The sequence below is a fragment of the Erigeron canadensis genome, chromosome 7 (assembly GCF_010389155.1).
Source record: "Erigeron canadensis isolate Cc75 chromosome 7, C_canadensis_v1, whole genome shotgun sequence".
In the NCBI taxonomy this organism is placed as follows: Eukaryota; Viridiplantae; Streptophyta; class Magnoliopsida; order Asterales; family Asteraceae; genus Erigeron; species Erigeron canadensis.
Window position 1 is genome coordinate 36,475,018 of NC_057767.1, and position 18,254 is coordinate 36,493,271.

At 32.3% G+C, this 18,254-nt stretch overlaps 2 protein-coding genes across 2 annotated transcripts; one reads left to right on the forward strand and one right to left on the reverse strand.

Annotated features, from left to right (window-relative positions):
- Positions 1-2,509: 2,509 nt before the first annotated feature.
- LOC122606872 (probable pectinesterase/pectinesterase inhibitor 41) lies at positions 2,510-5,043 on the reverse strand. Its single transcript, XM_043779753.1, has 2 exons — positions 4,065-5,043; positions 2,510-3,198 (listed from the first exon to the last, which is right to left on the reverse strand). The coding sequence occupies exons 1-2, from the start codon at positions 5,041-5,043 to the stop codon at positions 2,510-2,512; spliced, it is 1,668 nt and encodes a 555-aa protein (XP_043635688.1).
- An 8,137-nt stretch (positions 5,044-13,180) lies between these two features.
- On the forward strand, positions 13,181-17,625 carry LOC122606871 (pectinesterase-like). Its single transcript, XM_043779752.1, has 3 exons — positions 13,181-13,805; positions 14,089-14,497; positions 16,769-17,625. Exons 1-3 carry the CDS (start codon positions 13,206-13,208, stop codon positions 17,461-17,463), a joined length of 1,704 nt encoding a protein of 567 aa, XP_043635687.1. The 5' UTR covers positions 13,181-13,205; the 3' UTR covers positions 17,464-17,625.
- The last annotated feature ends 629 nt before the right edge of the window (positions 17,626-18,254 follow it).

The window sequence follows — 18,254 nt, forward strand, 5'->3', positions numbered from 1 at the left end:
GATTTCCAGACATATATGTAATTTAGTAGTAAGAGTAGAATAAAAATGATGTTAAAAAAAAGGATGGTCTTGGTTCTAGACGTAGGAAAAGTGGTGATTTTACTGATTTAGCTATTTAGGTAGTGCTATTATATATCTTGTATCCTATTTTGGAGGGTGAAAAATGTAAATTTTAGGTAAAATGGTACGAATAATTGGTAAATCAAAGATTAGTTCTTTTCATTGGGTATGTTTAAGGGGATTAATCCTTAAAGTGTGTTTTTTTTCCTGACCCTAATTGAGACTAATTCTTTTGAGGATGAATCCTAGTATTGGAAAGCCTCTTATAATGCAAATCATAGGCAAATGCAAATCTCAAATACTCCCGTCTACAACTTATACGAGTATATTTTAGACTAACGTATATAACTTACGATATTAACAAGTTATAACGGTTAAGACAACGTAAGTTACATTTCCTGTTACGAGTAAATGATCACATCTTTTTTTAAAAATAAAAAAAATAAACACCGGTAAACATGTGTTATTCAAATGTTTGTACTTTTAGAAATTGATAAAGGGATAACGTGGTGGCCCTATTACTTCAAAGTAAAAACGGAGTTTATGTCCAAGATCGTGTGCCATTAATTTTTATTTTTTGGTTTGTGGCATATTTAAAAAGACGTTTTTTTACGTCGCAATATTTCTTGTTTTGACACGTGGCTTTGGCAGGTCCAAGTTCTTTGCAACAACAAGAACATTTGTTACACGGCCTATTTGCCAATTCTTTTCCACCACTGATGTGACACATATATTTTTGGACGGGCTATTTGCCGCTAATTTAGGGCGACACAAAATGTTGTATTCGTTTTCTATTTTAACGTCTAGAAGAATAGTTGTGTCATCACTCAATTGTATCCAAAAATATGAGAATGTTGTGCTACTTATCATAAACACTAGATTTTGTAATGTTGGTCGATGAAAAGGTTTTATTTTTATGTATCGAATAAGTTAATGTGTTAGGGACCAAAATCATAGTTTCCAAATTAAATCTGTTACAAAGTTGACAACATCAATTTAAGCGTTGTTGTCAGTTTTTTTTTTAAAAAAAATTACAGAAAATAAAACTTAATTCAAAGTTGGTTATATGCTTATCTTTCTAGGCAATTTGGTTAACTATTTAAAGTAATTAAGTTTGAAAAATTGACAAAATAATAAAAATAATAATAATAATAATATTTGAGCAAATTACAAAGATCGTCTTTATGGTTTGTCAAATTTTACGAGTGTCATCTTTAACTTTCATAAATTACGATTTTGATCCCATCAACAGTTTTGGCCAAAAAATGTTAACCTTTTTATCAAAATGTTGACTTTTGGATCAAAAATGTTAATTGGGCTTCAAAAATAGAGATTAAAATTATAATTCATGAAACTAAAGATAGAGATGAAACTTGTAATCAACTCTAAATATCTTGTATTTGGAGCCCAATCCAACATAACCCACCCGTTTCAAGTGTCATTCCAAACATGATACCCAACCCATCCCAACATTTCTACATTTATCTCAAAGGGGGACTTCAAAAAAATATGCTATTTTTTTCGCAAGAACAATTGTCATAATGGAGGGATCAAGTTGGTTAATTACTTTACTAACCAAGAAAATTAGGCACAAGAAGTTAGTGACCACATCTATGAGTTAGTTTAAGATTCTTAAGACCAAATGGAAGCTAGATATTTGGTTAATTAATTCATATACCGGAATGACTAATGAGAATGATATGGAACAACAATGAGCTTATTATTGATTATTTCTGACTTTCTGTTATTTTACATTTATATGCATGCTATATTGCTATAAGTTTCAGTTATTTAATTAAATATATCAATTTAGCCCCAGCTATAGCTCTAGTTACGAGCTACAACAAGAAGTTAGTTGACATACCTAAAACTCGGCAAGAAATATAAAAATAAAAATAATAAAAATATAAATCTAAGGTTTACGCTTGAAGGTTAGCTAGGTTAGTACGGTCCAACCCAATGATTAAATGGGCTTTTGGACCAATGGAAGTTTTTGCAATCCATTTTATCAAACCAGTTTTCTAGCACGGAATTATCAGTTCTGGATTATGTGCATTTCACGTTAATTAGCTGGAAGTGGCAATTCCGATTTAAGTCTCTATGTGTCAAAAAAAGATTTCGCTAAAAGGTCTATTAGAGTTAGCCATATCCTCTTGATATATCTATAATTTTATGAATGAATCAATACATATAAACAAGACACATTAATACATTACCTTATCTTAATATAAATGTAAAAGAATTACAAAAGTTTGAGTAGTAATAAGAGATTTCAATAGGTATGACTATTTGAGTATAAATTTTCTTTAAACAAAATGAAGCAGGCATAATACAATTCCTTGTACAGTTTCAAACAATCCAACGAAATTTATACCTAATAGTACATTTGCTGATATATAAACTCAGTCCAAGAAATTCTGTACATGATCCCTCCAGATAAAGTCATTGATCATAACCCACCATCGTAAGGAACACCCGTCTGAGGCAAAAATTCATCACCCGAAATGAAAGCAGACACTGTAAAGTTAACAGCATCTGTTGCATTAATAACATGAAATCCGGGCCAAGTAACTCTACGACTAGTGTCTGACCCAGGCCCGGAGTTATTAAACTCTGCATAGTAAGAAGTATTCAACGCAAAATCACCAGACCATATGGACCACCCTGCTGGAGTTATCAAACTATCCATAAAAGACTGCATATAGACCGTCCTAGAATACTCTTTCCAAGGACGGCCTAAATACGTTACAGTATTCCCATTACTGGCTGCTAAATCATCAGCAGCCCGAATGTTACACTTTTGTATGGAGGTCCCAGTGTTTTGGCCCGGATCTGTTCTGCCTTGTGCAGTAATGGCATTGAACTGGCCTGACATAGGTAACCGTGGATATAAGTTACAGTTTTGGAACACTGCAGCCGCATTTCCAAAAATAAAGTCTACGGTGCCATATATGTCACATTCTCGATAGAACTGACGCATGGAATGTGCATATAATGTGTCTTGGTAGCCTTCGAAACTGCAGCTATAAAATGTGGATAAATCAGCACCATTTCTTAATGCTACTGCTTGATGTTTTATGGCTCCTGCTGTGTTTCGGATTGTCATGTTGACTCCCACAAAGTAAGGTGATACCACAACTGCAAATTATTTGAAAAATATTGGTTAAAATATTGAAAGTTTATATATTCTAATAATACCTTCATATGAGTAAATGAATTAGCTAAAGACACCTCATGATCATATATTGAGTAACCTAATGGTTGGATCAATTGTTTGGATCCCTTGACTTTTGAGACAGAAATCAAGGGTTCAATTGTCATGCCCAATAAGGACAGAGGTCTTTTAACAACATTTGATGGATCCTGGAAATAGTCTCTACCTTAGTTAGGGGTTAGGCGGTTTACATTTACCTCCTCTATACATCGTCCAATACAATATTGAGATCCGAAATACCTAGAAAACGTCATGTGTTACTTACTCATGATCATTGAGTCATTTCTAGTCCATTTTAGGCAGGGGACAAGCGTGTAAAATGGAAAGTTTAGGCATTAGGTTGACCACTTCATTTGGCCTAAAGTCAGCTAATTAAGATACATATATATAATTCTAAATCTATTTATTAATTTATATATCACAAACATGATTGATTAAAAATTGCAAACAACTTGCAAGTCCACACATCAAAACATGATTTATTTCAAAGTTTTCAACCCAAAGAAAAACTAGCCAATTTTGTACTAGAATAATTTGACTCTATGTTAATTAAGTTTAATAACTAGGCCAACCTATATCAATTCCTAAGGTGAGTTTGTAACTAACAATCAGTGTTGAGATTATATAAAACTTTGAAAAAAATTATAGAAGTAATTAATTATAACTTTTGATTTTCTTAGTATTAGTTAATTGATGGTAATAAAAGAGAATTGTAAGTTTGAAAACTGTTACATATATCATATCATGAATCCAAAATGCTTAAAAATTTAGCAAAAGCCGAACTACTTACTGAATGTTGCTGAATTAAACGTGGTCGAGCCATCTACAACGTTGTTATTTCCGGTGATAATCGTCTGATTAATACCATCTCCGATCATCATCAAGTACTTCTTGTTCTTTGGAATGTTAACATACTCTTCATAAAGACCCGCCGTGACATAAATCACGAAATAACCAGCAGTGGAAGCAGAATTATTAGGTGCAAAGTTAACCGCAGCAGTAATATTGGTAAAGTTACCGGTACCATCTTGACTCACCACCACAATATTGCTAACAACTATCGGATTCCCGGAGCTATTAGTCTGAAGAAGCTTTCTTTTACCTACATTTTCAAATATGGCTTTTGATTTTTGGGACATTTTAAAAGGTGGCAATTTACCATTTTTGAAACCATTGTATCTATGTGAAAAACCAATTTTTTTGCTTCTTTTACTAGCCCATCCTTTGTTGAAAAGAGCTAAAGAAACACTATACAATTTGTTATCATTCTGGATTGGAGCAATGACTCCATTTTTGGAGGTCCAAGAAGCTGCATTTGCTTGTAAACCCTCTATGCATGTTTCGGTGTTGGTTAATATGGCACTAAGGATAGTTTGGGTGTCTTCTGATTTCGTATCGGGAAGAATTGTTTGAGTGGCATTGATTGTTTGGAAAGTGGTTGAAAGGAACTCAATGTTGAGTCTAGCCAAGTATTGGCAATCTTGAAGTGCATTGATCGCGCCAACGGTTAAGCCAGAGGAGCTACGAAGGTAGTTATCAATCAAGTTAGCGAATTTAGTAGCCGAGGATAGGGATTTACGGATGGAGAAACGACCATAGTCATAGACATTGGCTGAAGAGTTGTTGATAGGGAGGGATGCTTGGCAAACAGATGGATAAGGGGTGTCTTGGCAAACCGTGGAGGCGGAAGAGGGTGGTGAAGGGGCGGCCGTGGCGTAGAATGTGAGGAGGAGAATGAGAAAGGAGAAGAAAATGGTGATGGAAGCCATTGATATATGGAAGATTGAGATGATGGTGGTGAAGTAAATGGTAAGGGTGGAGGGGGTTTATATATGTACAAGAATGTGCATGCAAGTCAACATGTATATGTGAAAGTCAACGTGTGCATGGTGAAGGTGTATATGCAAAACTGTAAAAGCGTGTTCCGGTTTTCTAGAATTGTATTTTTTTATGGAGAAGTATTTGGTCACGGCGATAAGAGACAAAGTTGTCACCATGTTGGTGTATTTTAATTGCGATAATAATCTAATAATCTTTGTATTCAAATTCGTAATCCGTAGGAATAATGTGGTTTCAATAATATGTTATTTATTTGTATTTCCATCTACCTTGGTGTTAATTTTATATTTTAGCTTTAATTTTATATTTTAAAACTTAAATGAAGTCTTGTTGTCAACCTATATACATTAGTAGATAAATATCGTGCATGTTGCAAAGGTTTTGAGTGGTCATTAGTCTAATTATATAAATGAGTCTCATCGAATCAACATATAAATACTCAACAATTAGCATAGAAGTCCTACTATAAGAATACCCCAATTCAATATAAACACTGAATATACGACGAGTATATTTTTATACGGTAAGTATCAAGGTATACTTCCGTCTAGTGGGTGTTGGGTACTTGGGTATTTAAACATCCACCGTATAGGAAGTATACGTTGATACTTGGTACTTTGACTTTTTTGGTCAAAGCAAATATAATTCTCGTATAAAAGCATGCTTGCGTATAGTGGGTGTTTTTGCCGAATTGAAGGGTGTATATAGATGTTCCCCTAGCGGACCTTTAATCTCGAGCTCTACACCATGAGTTACACTCGAGTCGTTCTGTCGTTTTCTAAAGATAACTTGTATTCATAGAACCCCCCCCCCCCCAGCACACACATACACACATAAAAAAAATGCTTAGGAACCCCTTAGTCCTATAGAATAATTTTTCTTCTCAAACTATATATATATATACTTGAACGATAAATTTGGACTTAATAGCATGCCTTTTTATATACCCAAGTTCAATTTCAACATAAACTTATTAAGAGAGAGAACCCTCATCTCAATTCTTTAGAGCATTTTGCTTATATCATAAATTAAATCCAAGACTTTTATTTAATGTCATCCTCCTCACATATATAACTTAGGAAAACATAAGCAAAACTAAGTTAATTATACTGAGTATTAAATTTACACACTAATCTTCCCATCTAATTAATCCAACAATTACTCTTTTTATTTCTATACCTAAATAATTAAGTATATGCGTTGAAGTACTCATTTCTCTTTCTACATGTAAATTCAATGTATACCAAACAAGTTCGGCACATCAAGAAATCATTAGAAGTTGAAAATTATGATTTATGATAGCGTTTTCATTTGTATGCTTTTTAATGTTATTGAGGTTATTGAGAATCTAAATAAATATCTAAAAATTGTGCGGTGAATGAAGTTGGTAGATTACAAATTGTCAACTTTGGGAGTGGATGGCAACCAGGTATATTTCGTTACATGTAATAAGCCCTCGAGTCTTGGACCAATTCTATAACATTGTATTTTAATGGTAATCTTTGACATTACCTTATAATTATTCTAATTCATCATACTCTCGTGATTCTGTGATTTTTCAACATATTACATGTTTTGGAAGTTTCTTAAAAAAATATCATCCTTTTCACTAAAATTGACAAGAGATTAATTTTAATTTTTTTCTACATTTTTTAAAAAAAAAGGCAAATTACTCATAAATAACTGAAGGAGTAACATGCATATTTTAATTTTGATCATTGGATTTAATTCAAGCTAAATTTTATCCAACTTTACCTATAAAGTTGGATCAACTTTAGGGAATCTTAATCCATATTACATGGTGTGGTATCATTAATATTTGGATTAAGATTCCCTAAAGTTGATCCAACTTTATAGGTAAAGTTAGATCGACTTTAGCCAGTGGATTTGATCCAACTTTATAGATAAAGTTGGATCAACTTTAAAGAATCTCAATCAATGTAATATAGTTTTTGTGCGGAACTTCTAAATGGTGGTAAGCCAACGACCCCTTTACCACTGATAGCGAGATAGAATTTGCAAAGAAAATACAACTTACAGTTTTAGGTGATTAAATCGATCAGCTAAAAGGGTATTTGTCATTGAATTTTTAAAATCATTTTTGTGTTTTCAAAACTGTGTTTCAAAAAAAAATGTTCTTAATCGGTTTTTCAAAACTCCGATTATTTTCTATGAAAACGCACGAAATTACATTTTCAAACAAACACTTTTTTGATTATTTATATTTTCCAAACACAATAACAACATAATCTTTTCAAAACGTAACTCCAAACACCATCAAATACATGTATCAAGCGGTGAGCTGACTATTTCTGATTGTCTATTAATTAGATTGTATATATTCGAAACAGAATATTATAATAGGCATTAAAAAACAAATGAATAGGATAAGGACTCATAGGATCTCCAATTACAACTTTAGGACTGGTCTAAAACCCTTGTTGTATCCACGTCTGAGTACACAATCCATACTTAAATATTTTTTGAACCGGAAATTAATCTACTACTTTCATTCACCCCTATTTTAGAAAATAGTTAGAAAATAATTAGATAAAAATTACTAGATTGTCCTTAATAAACAACCCTTAAGGAAAGGGTTATTAGATATTATCAAAATTACCCTTAATGAATTAATTTACACTTTAAATTCTTATCTTTTAAAATACCACTATCACCATTGTATTAACTTACACGATTAGATCACTTAACACCAATTGCCGATGTTATCGATCACCACCCGTCACCGACACCACTAAACCATCGTCGGTGTCACCGCCGTCGCATTGCGCGGATACAATGCTAGTATTAGTTAATGGTTGTATGTTGTTTGGCAACTAAATTAATTTATAGCTTAAGAAGAATATATTTTTGGTTGGAAACCGAACTCTTTAGCTTTTCGTCTTCGGTGATATATATTATGTTTCAGCCAATCTGTCGATCATAGAAATATAGAATGTAGGTAGTTGTGATCTTTAAAACATATTTAGGATTTCTAAACATATTATAGCTATAATTATAATTGATTAATTGTATAGTTTTATATAAAATGTCAACTATGCTTATGTTAAAAAATGGTAGATACCAAGTGTGCTATTATGTAGATGTTGTTAAGAATATGGTCGTGATCTGTCATTACGTGCGACTAAGCTATTACCTAGTGGTTTAAAATAAACTTTGTATACTTATATAGATGGTTAAATTTCTTTTTTTTTATGAATATTACAGTCATATAATAGTTTATTGATGTTGAAAGAGAGATGATATTAATACCATATAATTTAATATATCTACCACATTCTTGTATCTTATACTTGTGTAGCTTCACAAGTATTAATTCTCATGTTGAAAGGGTCAAGTAAACTAGGAGAGAAAAACATGTGATGCTTGCAGAAACCTGTGAAATTTGATTTTTAGTAATAGCAAAAAGTCAGTTTCATAGTACGACGGTGGGGGTTTCAATTTGGAGCACATGCCAATTTGTATTTTATTTATTTATTTATTTTTTTAATTTCTTTCCTTTTATTTTAAGTTGAACAAATTTACAACCCTCAATTTGGAAGTACAAATAGGATATGGGACACAATTAAGGTCTCGCACCTCCAATCGAAATCAACCTGTTTGCAACGATTTAAAATCCAAATCCCTTATTTACCCGCAAGTTTACCTTAACATATATTTCTATAATATAATATTGAGTGTCGGTTTATGTCAAGTAGAGTAATTAATTAAACAAGCTAATTATAACACACAAAAGCAAATTAACGTACACATGCTAACAGTTTCGTTGTATAATTTGTACTTTTGTAGTTTTGTATAAACACAAGTTACAAATCAGGGTATCGATAATTCATGTGTTTAATAATAAAAGCTTATTTTATGATCAAATTGTAATATGGTAGTAACAATTGGTGATGATCGTGCAATAATAAAGTGTAGTGGCCATCAAATTACATGTATGCATGCACATGCGGGGAAACCCCACTTGGCCGGGAAGCTATCCGATCGATGTTAATTTCACTAATTTGTACTCGTAATGTGATCTAAGACTATATTGATCTGGACTTGGTCAAACAATTAATCATATCAACTAGTCCGATATTTAGTTACTTTTTTTTTATCACATTAATCAAGGTTTCAATTTATTCTTTTGGTATTCAAGTATCTATACTATATTATAAAAAAAATAGTCCTTTTTTTTATGAAAGTGTTGAAAATATGTAATATTTTCACTTAGCACCTTCTAAAATATTTCAACATACACTACCCCATAACATTAATGATTGATTTACACTACCAATCCTTTATTCTTTAATATATTTTCATTAACCATTTACATCAATTATCCACACCACTCGACGCCGTCTCCACCACCAACACTCGGCCCCCCACTACAACGGCATTGTCACGACCACCGCCGCATTGCGCGGATAACGTGCTAGTATCAATTAAAGGTTTTTATAATATGCATCTTAAAGTCCGACATAAAGTGTATTTATTGTATTTGATAAATTGAAAAGGCTAATAAGATTTTTTTTTAAATATGCATTTCTCAAATTCTAAAATAATCTTGTTAACTTTTTCAATTCCTCGGGAGAATATTGATCCCAAACTTAATTAGACTTCTATTACGACTATTGATCCAAAAAAATGACACAGAAATAATGTAATCGAAAACATCAATGCAAGTTGACAACCTGACTTTGGGGACCTTAATTATCGTTCCGGTATGTCCACAAACTCAACCACCATGTTTTGCAAATCGCTTCCAATTTAATTACTTTTGTATTTCATTGAAATCATCAGCTGCGCAACCCATATAAGGCAACCACCGTTTTAGAATCAGGAAATACAGAGGATAAAGTAATGATAACTACTTACTTTTCAACAGCGGTATTTATGATTTTATCATAAGTTAGAACTAATGGGGAGACCGAGGAGATATGTGCGTTATCAAAATTAGCACATTCAACACAATGTATAGTTTTTAAGCAGATAAAAAGATACTCCGTATAAATATACGAAATGGTTCTATCGTTTGTGATATTGCTTTTTAATGGTAACAAAAACCTACCTGTAAACATAATTTTAGAACCATTGTTAATTATCAAAACTAGATATTCCTCGGGTCAACGTAAAATCGAACCCATGTCATCTTTAAGTCAAAGGAATAAAGAATTGACTGTTTCATGGCCCAAATAAAACTAAATCGGCCCAAGCCTAGTTCAAGAAGGGGAAAGAAATCAAGAATAGCTTGATCATGGGCTTGGCAATAACATCGATCCTTTTAACTATTACATAGCCTCCAATAGTCCCACGTCGTCATAGAACGAAATATGAGCAATTGTTGTGTTTCAATATAGTGAAAAAATTATACATGGCAATAGCACAAGATCTTTTGCTCTAACTTATTATGCTCATGGCTTACTGAGTTTGTTTGTATTCCAAAAGTGGAATGCTGAAATGTAATTTGTATAGTCTGACTTGTTCATGGCTTAATAGCCTAGTGACATCCTGGTGGTGGGATAATGGCTTGTAACCATAAGGTGATGAGTTCAAAACTCACATAGGGGTTTTCTTATATTTAACTAGTTTTCTCCTGAATTGGTGTATTAATTGGCATTATATCATCTAGTGGGGATATGATCAGTAGTGGTACCCTGGTGGCACGATAAGTTCCGTCAGTGATTCAAATTTGCTGTTAATAAAAAAAAAAAGTATAGTCTGACTTCTTACATTGGTATTTGGGCTTGTCTATATTACGAGTACCTATGTGAGGTAGTCTAAAATGTACGAGTAAATAGTTTGAGTTTTTTAATATATACTTCAACACCTTTCATTAAGTTCCTTATTAAAGGTACAACTATTGTAGTAGTGAAAATTCAACTATTGTTGTGGCTCTTATATAGCTAATTGTATACATGTCTTAACTAACTAGACTTCTGCTAAAATAGAAAGAATCCTATCATTCTTTATTAATTTGGAAAGTCATAGCCTCTAACTCGGTCATCTAATTTTGTTTCTGGAGATAATTTATATAATGTTAACATCACATAGTTTAACATCATATAACTCCCTTCACAAACCTTAATTTTAAGAGAGGCTGTTTAATATATATGTGTGAAATTTTGTTCAATAATTAATCTATTTTAGAGATAATTCACGTAAGGTGTTGTATGTTTGATAGAAAGGACAAGAAAAGCTACATACATGTACTGTTAAAGGCATAACTTTATGTCTTTATATACCTTAAAATTTAGGGGAGTTTGGAATTTCCTTATTGTTAAAGGCGTAACTTCATGTCTTTATATACCTTAAAATTTAGGGGAGTCATGGTGTTCTTTTAATTTTGGCTATACCCAAGATATAATATAGGTGTTTTGGGGTCTTTACGTTTATGCATTATGTACTCGCTACCTTCTGGTTAACATTTTCGGTGAAATAATAAAAAGTTTTTGTTGGCCGTTCAAAAAAAATAAGCGGTTTTTTTTTACTAGCTTGAATAAGCACGTGTTCAAATTATAACTCATCTGTATATAAATAACGTTTACATCTATAAAAATAAGCATATAAGCAGACAGAATGTTGCGGCCAAAGCCAGAGGCGGTACCAGGAAAAAATTCCAAAGGGGGCAAACTTAGAAAACTTATGAAAAATAAATCTAAAAGGGGACAAAATTATAAAAACCTATAGAAAATTTTTAAAATTTTATGAAAAACTTAAAAATACATGACAAAATTTAAATTTCGAGGGGGCATTAGAACCCCTTGCCCCCCCCCCCCCCCTCCTTTAGTACCGCCCCTGGCCAAAGCCATCTTTTCTTGATGTAGCGAAAAGTATTTGGCCTATATAAACATATATTCGAGATTGCTGATCAAGAAACAAGATGGGGTTTTGTAGTTTCACTGTAAGTGAACATATGAAGACATGATGTATTGTGCTAATTATTATCTTCATTGTTCCAAAATCCTTGGTAAAGTGTGATTGTTTTATATTTGGTCCAAAATCTTAATAAAGTGGCAAAAATGTTTCTTTTTAATCACTCCTGTTATTGTGAGCATTTTGGAAATGAATTGGCACGCCTAATTTGCTCTTTTTGGTTGGCATTTGCTTCCAAAATGGACCACTTGATCTCGCCCTACATAACTTCATCGACATGTTACTTTATAGATGGTTTATTATGATGAGACAAATGTCCAATAAATTATCTTATATATACAATCATCATTCATTGATCATTTAGATCATAATTAGAACATTATCCATTTATCATTGCCCATATATATACTAGCGCTTTGTATGTGAGACTTCAGATTTTCGTGTCAAGCTCGATCCAAACTAAGTCCATAATTTGTACAATTAAAATAGAGATGCTACATGACCGAGTCATGAAATAATACAAAGGGAATCAAGTGAAGAAAGCAATGAGACAAGTGCAAAGTGGTAAGAGGTCCTCACGAGATCGATCACTGTTGTTGTTGACTCAATTATTGAATTCCTTATATTTATGTGTAAAGGATCAAGTATGTTCAGTTGTGGAAATTAAGTCACATGATAACAATTGCAAGATACTTTATATAGTACTCGTATCAGAAAAGAATTGATAATCAAGCTAGTTGTCCAGATTATAGCGGTATTTGACTTTCGTTTTTTACTCTTTTGACGTTATAGTATGTACATTATGTGAAAGTGTACTCTACCTATGGATATTCTACCTTTGCACTTCTTATATATAATTATTTTCTTTTTTTGAACAGTAAATATTCATTAATAACTAGTAAGATGCTAGAAAAAGATGTTACAGGATAGTTAGACTTACAAAATTCTGAGTATGCAATCCATTCAAACCACTTCTTATAATTTCTAATTTAAAAGAAATAAAGAAATGTTTTAACTTTAAAAGATTCCAATCCAAATTAAATAAAATATGATAGCAAAATAAGTTAGTCGGCTACATTTTTCTGCCACAAACCCAATTTACAAGCTTGTATACATTTTTTATATATTGATGTTCCTCTATATGTGGTGTTTACAACAAGTATATATAACATAGTTGAGTACACACTAAAAACCAACCTAACATATATCCCCCACCATGCAAACCACTAAACCCATTCTATTGACACTCTCTGTAGTGGTACTCTTTGTATTAGCATTTTCCATTTCTTCATTTCTCAAAATCACAAATAACCACCACACACTTCCATTATTCACACAAACCACCCCACTCCACATCCACATTCACAAACACATCCAAACACAAACCGCACAAACACATTGTGATGGTTCACTATACTACGAACTATGTGTACAAACTCTCACAACAATCTTACCGAATCTTGAATCCAAAACAATACCCGATATCATTTCCGCTACGATAAATAGTACGATATACGATGTCCGGTCCACCGACTTCAATGTGTCTGCCATTCGTAAGAAGCTTCGCAACCTTAGCCCTCTTGAAATCCGGGCACTTGATGATTGTCACTCTTTGTTCCTTGAAACCGTGAATGAACTCAACTCGGCTATAAATGGTCTTAAACAAACACCCTATGGTAAACACTATGACCTCCAGACGCTTCTCAGTGCCTCCATGACAAATCAAGCAACTTGTCTAGACGGATTCTCGTATAGTAAATCGAGAAACAAGATACGTAGATACTTTCGTAAATCGTTGCGTGGCATTTCTCGTCAGGTATATATATGATGTATATCTATTTTAAGTTCACATTGTTAAAAAAACAATATATGTATATGTGCAAAATTAACAAAGAAAATTTTGTGGTGGATGATCATTTTATATATTTGTTTGAAAAAAGTCACATTTCTCTAGAAAATAGTACTTGTACAGAAAAAAGTCACATTAATTTGTTACGGAGTATAAAGAATATTACATCTGTACATATTTGGACAACAGTACCAACCAACTTATAACAGTCCGATAATTTTTATTTTTATTTCTGGATTCGTCACTGCAGGTGAGTAACTCACTAGCGTTACTAAAAAAATTGAATGGAACATCTAAAGGGAAAACCGAATCAACATTTCCAGAGTATGGTGAAATGTCGGGTGGATATCCGGGGTGGGTTAGAAAGAAGGAACGGGCATTGTTGCAAGCATCGGTGAACGAGACGGTTTACGACTTAGTCGTGGCAAAAGACGGGAGTGGGAACTTTACAACAATCGGGGACGCGTTAAACGCGTCTCCAAACATGAGTACAACTAGGTTTGTTATATATATAAAAGCAGGTGCATATTATGAATATTTGGAGATTGATAGTAGGAAGCCAATGATAATGCTTGTTGGTGATGGAATTGGAAAAACACTAATTAAAGGTAACCGGAGTGTGGTCGACGGCTGGACAACTTTCCGATCAGGCACTGTCGGTAAGTATATATGATTAAATCGCATTATATATAACAACTTTGGATCACATATTAATTTATCATAATGGACGGTTTTGGCATCATTTGATAATAATTTGTCATTTTTGGTAAACAATTTAGTTAAAGATATGGCATAACCCCACCACTTATAAAGTTGAGTCAATTTCATATAGGAAGTGATATTCGTACCAAAATAATTGATATATTTATCACATATGCGCTTTATTAACTTATACAGTATGCTATAAACGTTGCTAGGTGTGGTAAATTAATCATTATTTGTGGTATTAATATCACTTTCCATTTCATATATACCCAAAATCAAAGATAAAGATTCAAATATGACTTTTAAATTTTGACCTTTGATTTTAATCCAAAGGTCAAGATGTTAACTTTACCAATAAGGTTAGGTTTGAACTTTAGAGGATATGGGATTTAGGAAGAGATATATGATATTTGCCTTAAAGTTGATGCTAACTTTTGTTTTCATTTAAAAGTAATATATTTGCATTACAAGTAAAACGATGACTGCGGTTTTTTTTTATTTAAAAGACTTAATAATTAAGAACTTAATGCATTAAGTCAAATTCATGTTCTCTTTTTCACTTAATAAACAAAAATAACCGTCAATTATCTATTTATTACTTAATATATTCAGCCAATATTTATACATTAAGACACTTAATACATTAAGCACTTAATGACTAAAAAATCGGCCCTTACCTAACTATTTTAAATGAGAATGGACCATATAACTTTTCATTGATGCATTATACTCGATAAGAAAAGCAAATCTATATTATAAGTAGTTAGATTAGAAGTTTTTTAAGCTATCTAATCATAAAAAGTAACTTACTTTCTACTTTAGATCTTAAAGTTCGAAAGTACATTGTGTATTTAGCTAGTTTCATATGTTTAAACAAAGTCGTAATTGATTATGCTACAATTTTAATCCGGGCTAAGTAGTTTATTATCTACCCCTTCATGTAGAATCATGCTATAATTAAGTACGTTCATGATAAAATATCGTTAACTGTATAATTTCGTTAATTTTATAGGAAAAATGATTAATTAACCTAACTCATATACCTAAAAATGAACCTAAAATCTTAAAACTCTGACATGTGGATTTCACTAATTCTCTTTCCTAATTTTACCCCTGATTATTCTACATGTCATCATCTTATAATTAGACTGATTATTCAATTTTATATTAGTGACGAATGTAAGGTAAGTTAACTACGGAGTATTATATAGGGAAAAAAAAATATTTTGTTGTGAAATGATATATATTTGGACTCACCGAGAAGATATATTTAGTTTATTAAATCTGTTTTCTATTGGATACATAGTAACGGTAAATAGACTATATTTAGACAATTCATTATAAAAATTATTTTTAAAAAAAGGGTTGGTTTTATATATGTTTAAAGGAATGTGATATGCTTTGTAATTTTGTATAGTTGGAGTTATTAGATAAGGGAAAAACTATTTTGGATATTCATTATCAAATGAGAGATTTTAGTTTATACAATAAAATGTAAAAATGTTGGGTTTTTGTTACATAAGCTAGAATCATTTGAACCGGAATATTTCCAATAGCCAACATTCAAAGTTTGATAGTTACATATTACGAGTATTAACTATTAAGATGGAATATCTTAAATAAAATATTTTATTACTTGTATATCATAATTATTATAAATTAATTATGAAGGCAGAGGCCGCAGAGCTAGTAGTTAAGTGAATACAAAGACAAAAGACAATAAATAAGAGGAGGGATATGTTAAATTGGCAGGCGGGCTGGCCCAAATCCAACCACTTACCTATATTTTAACTAGTCTGTAAAGATTTGGTTGGGGCCCAACTTAGTCACGGAATGTCAATGCATCACCCTATTGGCTTTTTTATTTATAAACCTCAAGTTAGTTGACACTTGACAGTTGACACAAATTTGGAATTTACATTAATAGTATCTTTTTCTTGAATAAAACTGTTTTGACATTATGATTCCGAACTGGATAGTAACGTGCATGTGAAACTTCGTTGTAATTTTCATCATAATTAAATTGTGCAACTACTCATTAGTTAGTCATGAAGAGTTATTTTCAAGTATACATTTTCATGATGAATAATTCACTATAGTCTATGATTGATAATTCACAGTAACTTATACTTACACTTTAGATAGCATACTAATTAAATTATAACATTCACAAACGTTTATCAAATTTGTTACTTATACTTTTTAATCTGCCAATTCTTTTTCAGCCGTGGTGGGCAACAATTTCATAGCCAAAGGTATCACATTCGAGAACTACGCCGGCACCGTGAAACGCCAAGCCGTGGCATTACGTAGCGGGTCTGATTTCTCGGTGTTCTACCAATGTAGCTTTGTGGCGTACCAAGACACGCTCTACGTCCACTCCTTTCGTCAATTCTATCGTGAATGTGACATTTATGGTACCATAGATTTCGTTTTTGGTAACGCAGCAGTTGTTTTCCAAAAATGTAACCTATATGCCCGCCAACCCGAACCAAACCAAAGAAATTTATTCACGGCCCAAGGACGAGATGACCCAAACCAAAACACGGGTATTTCACTATTAGAATGTAAAATAGCGGCCGGGTCAGAATTGGTACCGAACCAAACTATGTTTAAGTCATACCTTGGCCGACCATGGAGAGTGTATTCAAGGACAGTGGTTATGCGGTCATACATTGGAGACCTTATTGACCCGGCTGGATGGTTGGAGTGGTCAGGTGACTTTGCGTTGAGTACGCTTTATTATGGTGAGTATTTGAATAGAGGGCCGGGTTCAAATACGAGTAGTAGGGTTACTTGGCCCGGTTATAAGGTCATTGTCAATGAGACCGAGGCAGGACAATTTACGGTTGGTAATTTTATTCAAGGCGGGCAATGGTTAAATGCTACTGGAGTTCCATACTATCTTGGATTGAATTGAAAACGTAAGATGTTTTTATTCTAGCGAGTTAATTTGTGCTCGAAATGTGATCAACTTCATGAATTTGAAACATAGAACATTCAAAGTCATATATATAGATCAAATGTAACTTTTTCCTACCCTATAGATTCAAGAATTTGCTATTTTTTCATTATGATGATATAAACTGTTTTCCATAAGATAGATTATATGCTTCTGTTCATCAGGCTAACCAATAAGTAAACCCGATCAACGGTCAGATAAATTTTCGTATATTATTATTTCATGAAAGCCCAAGCCATAATCTGTCTTAGTTTGTGTCTATATACCATACTCAAAGTTCAGAATCAAAGTTATATGTTCTAATTCAAATCATATGTTTAGATTAGTTCAAATGTGATCGAAAGTATGTTAATAATGATGTTCAAAGTATAATTATTCTACTAAACAAACATGACAAATGTTAATATATACACAAGTATGACATACGCAAACATTATTTGATTTACATAATTACATAAATAGGGCATATACATTTATATACAATGTGCTATATGTATTTGACTATGAGTACTAATCTTGTTTTGTACATATGCATTATGCACTTTCTAGCTTTTAATGTTAAACAATGTACAAACTGTTTGGGCTAGTTGGACCGGGCTATTTAGATAGTGGGCTTTTGTTTGTTGGATAGCTTAGCTAACTTAGTAACTTAGATATGAAAGCATGTATGTTACTTTTTTTTCTTTTTTTTTTTAACGGCAAGCATGTATGTTACTACTAGCTTCTTGCTAGTTGGGTTTTATTAATGA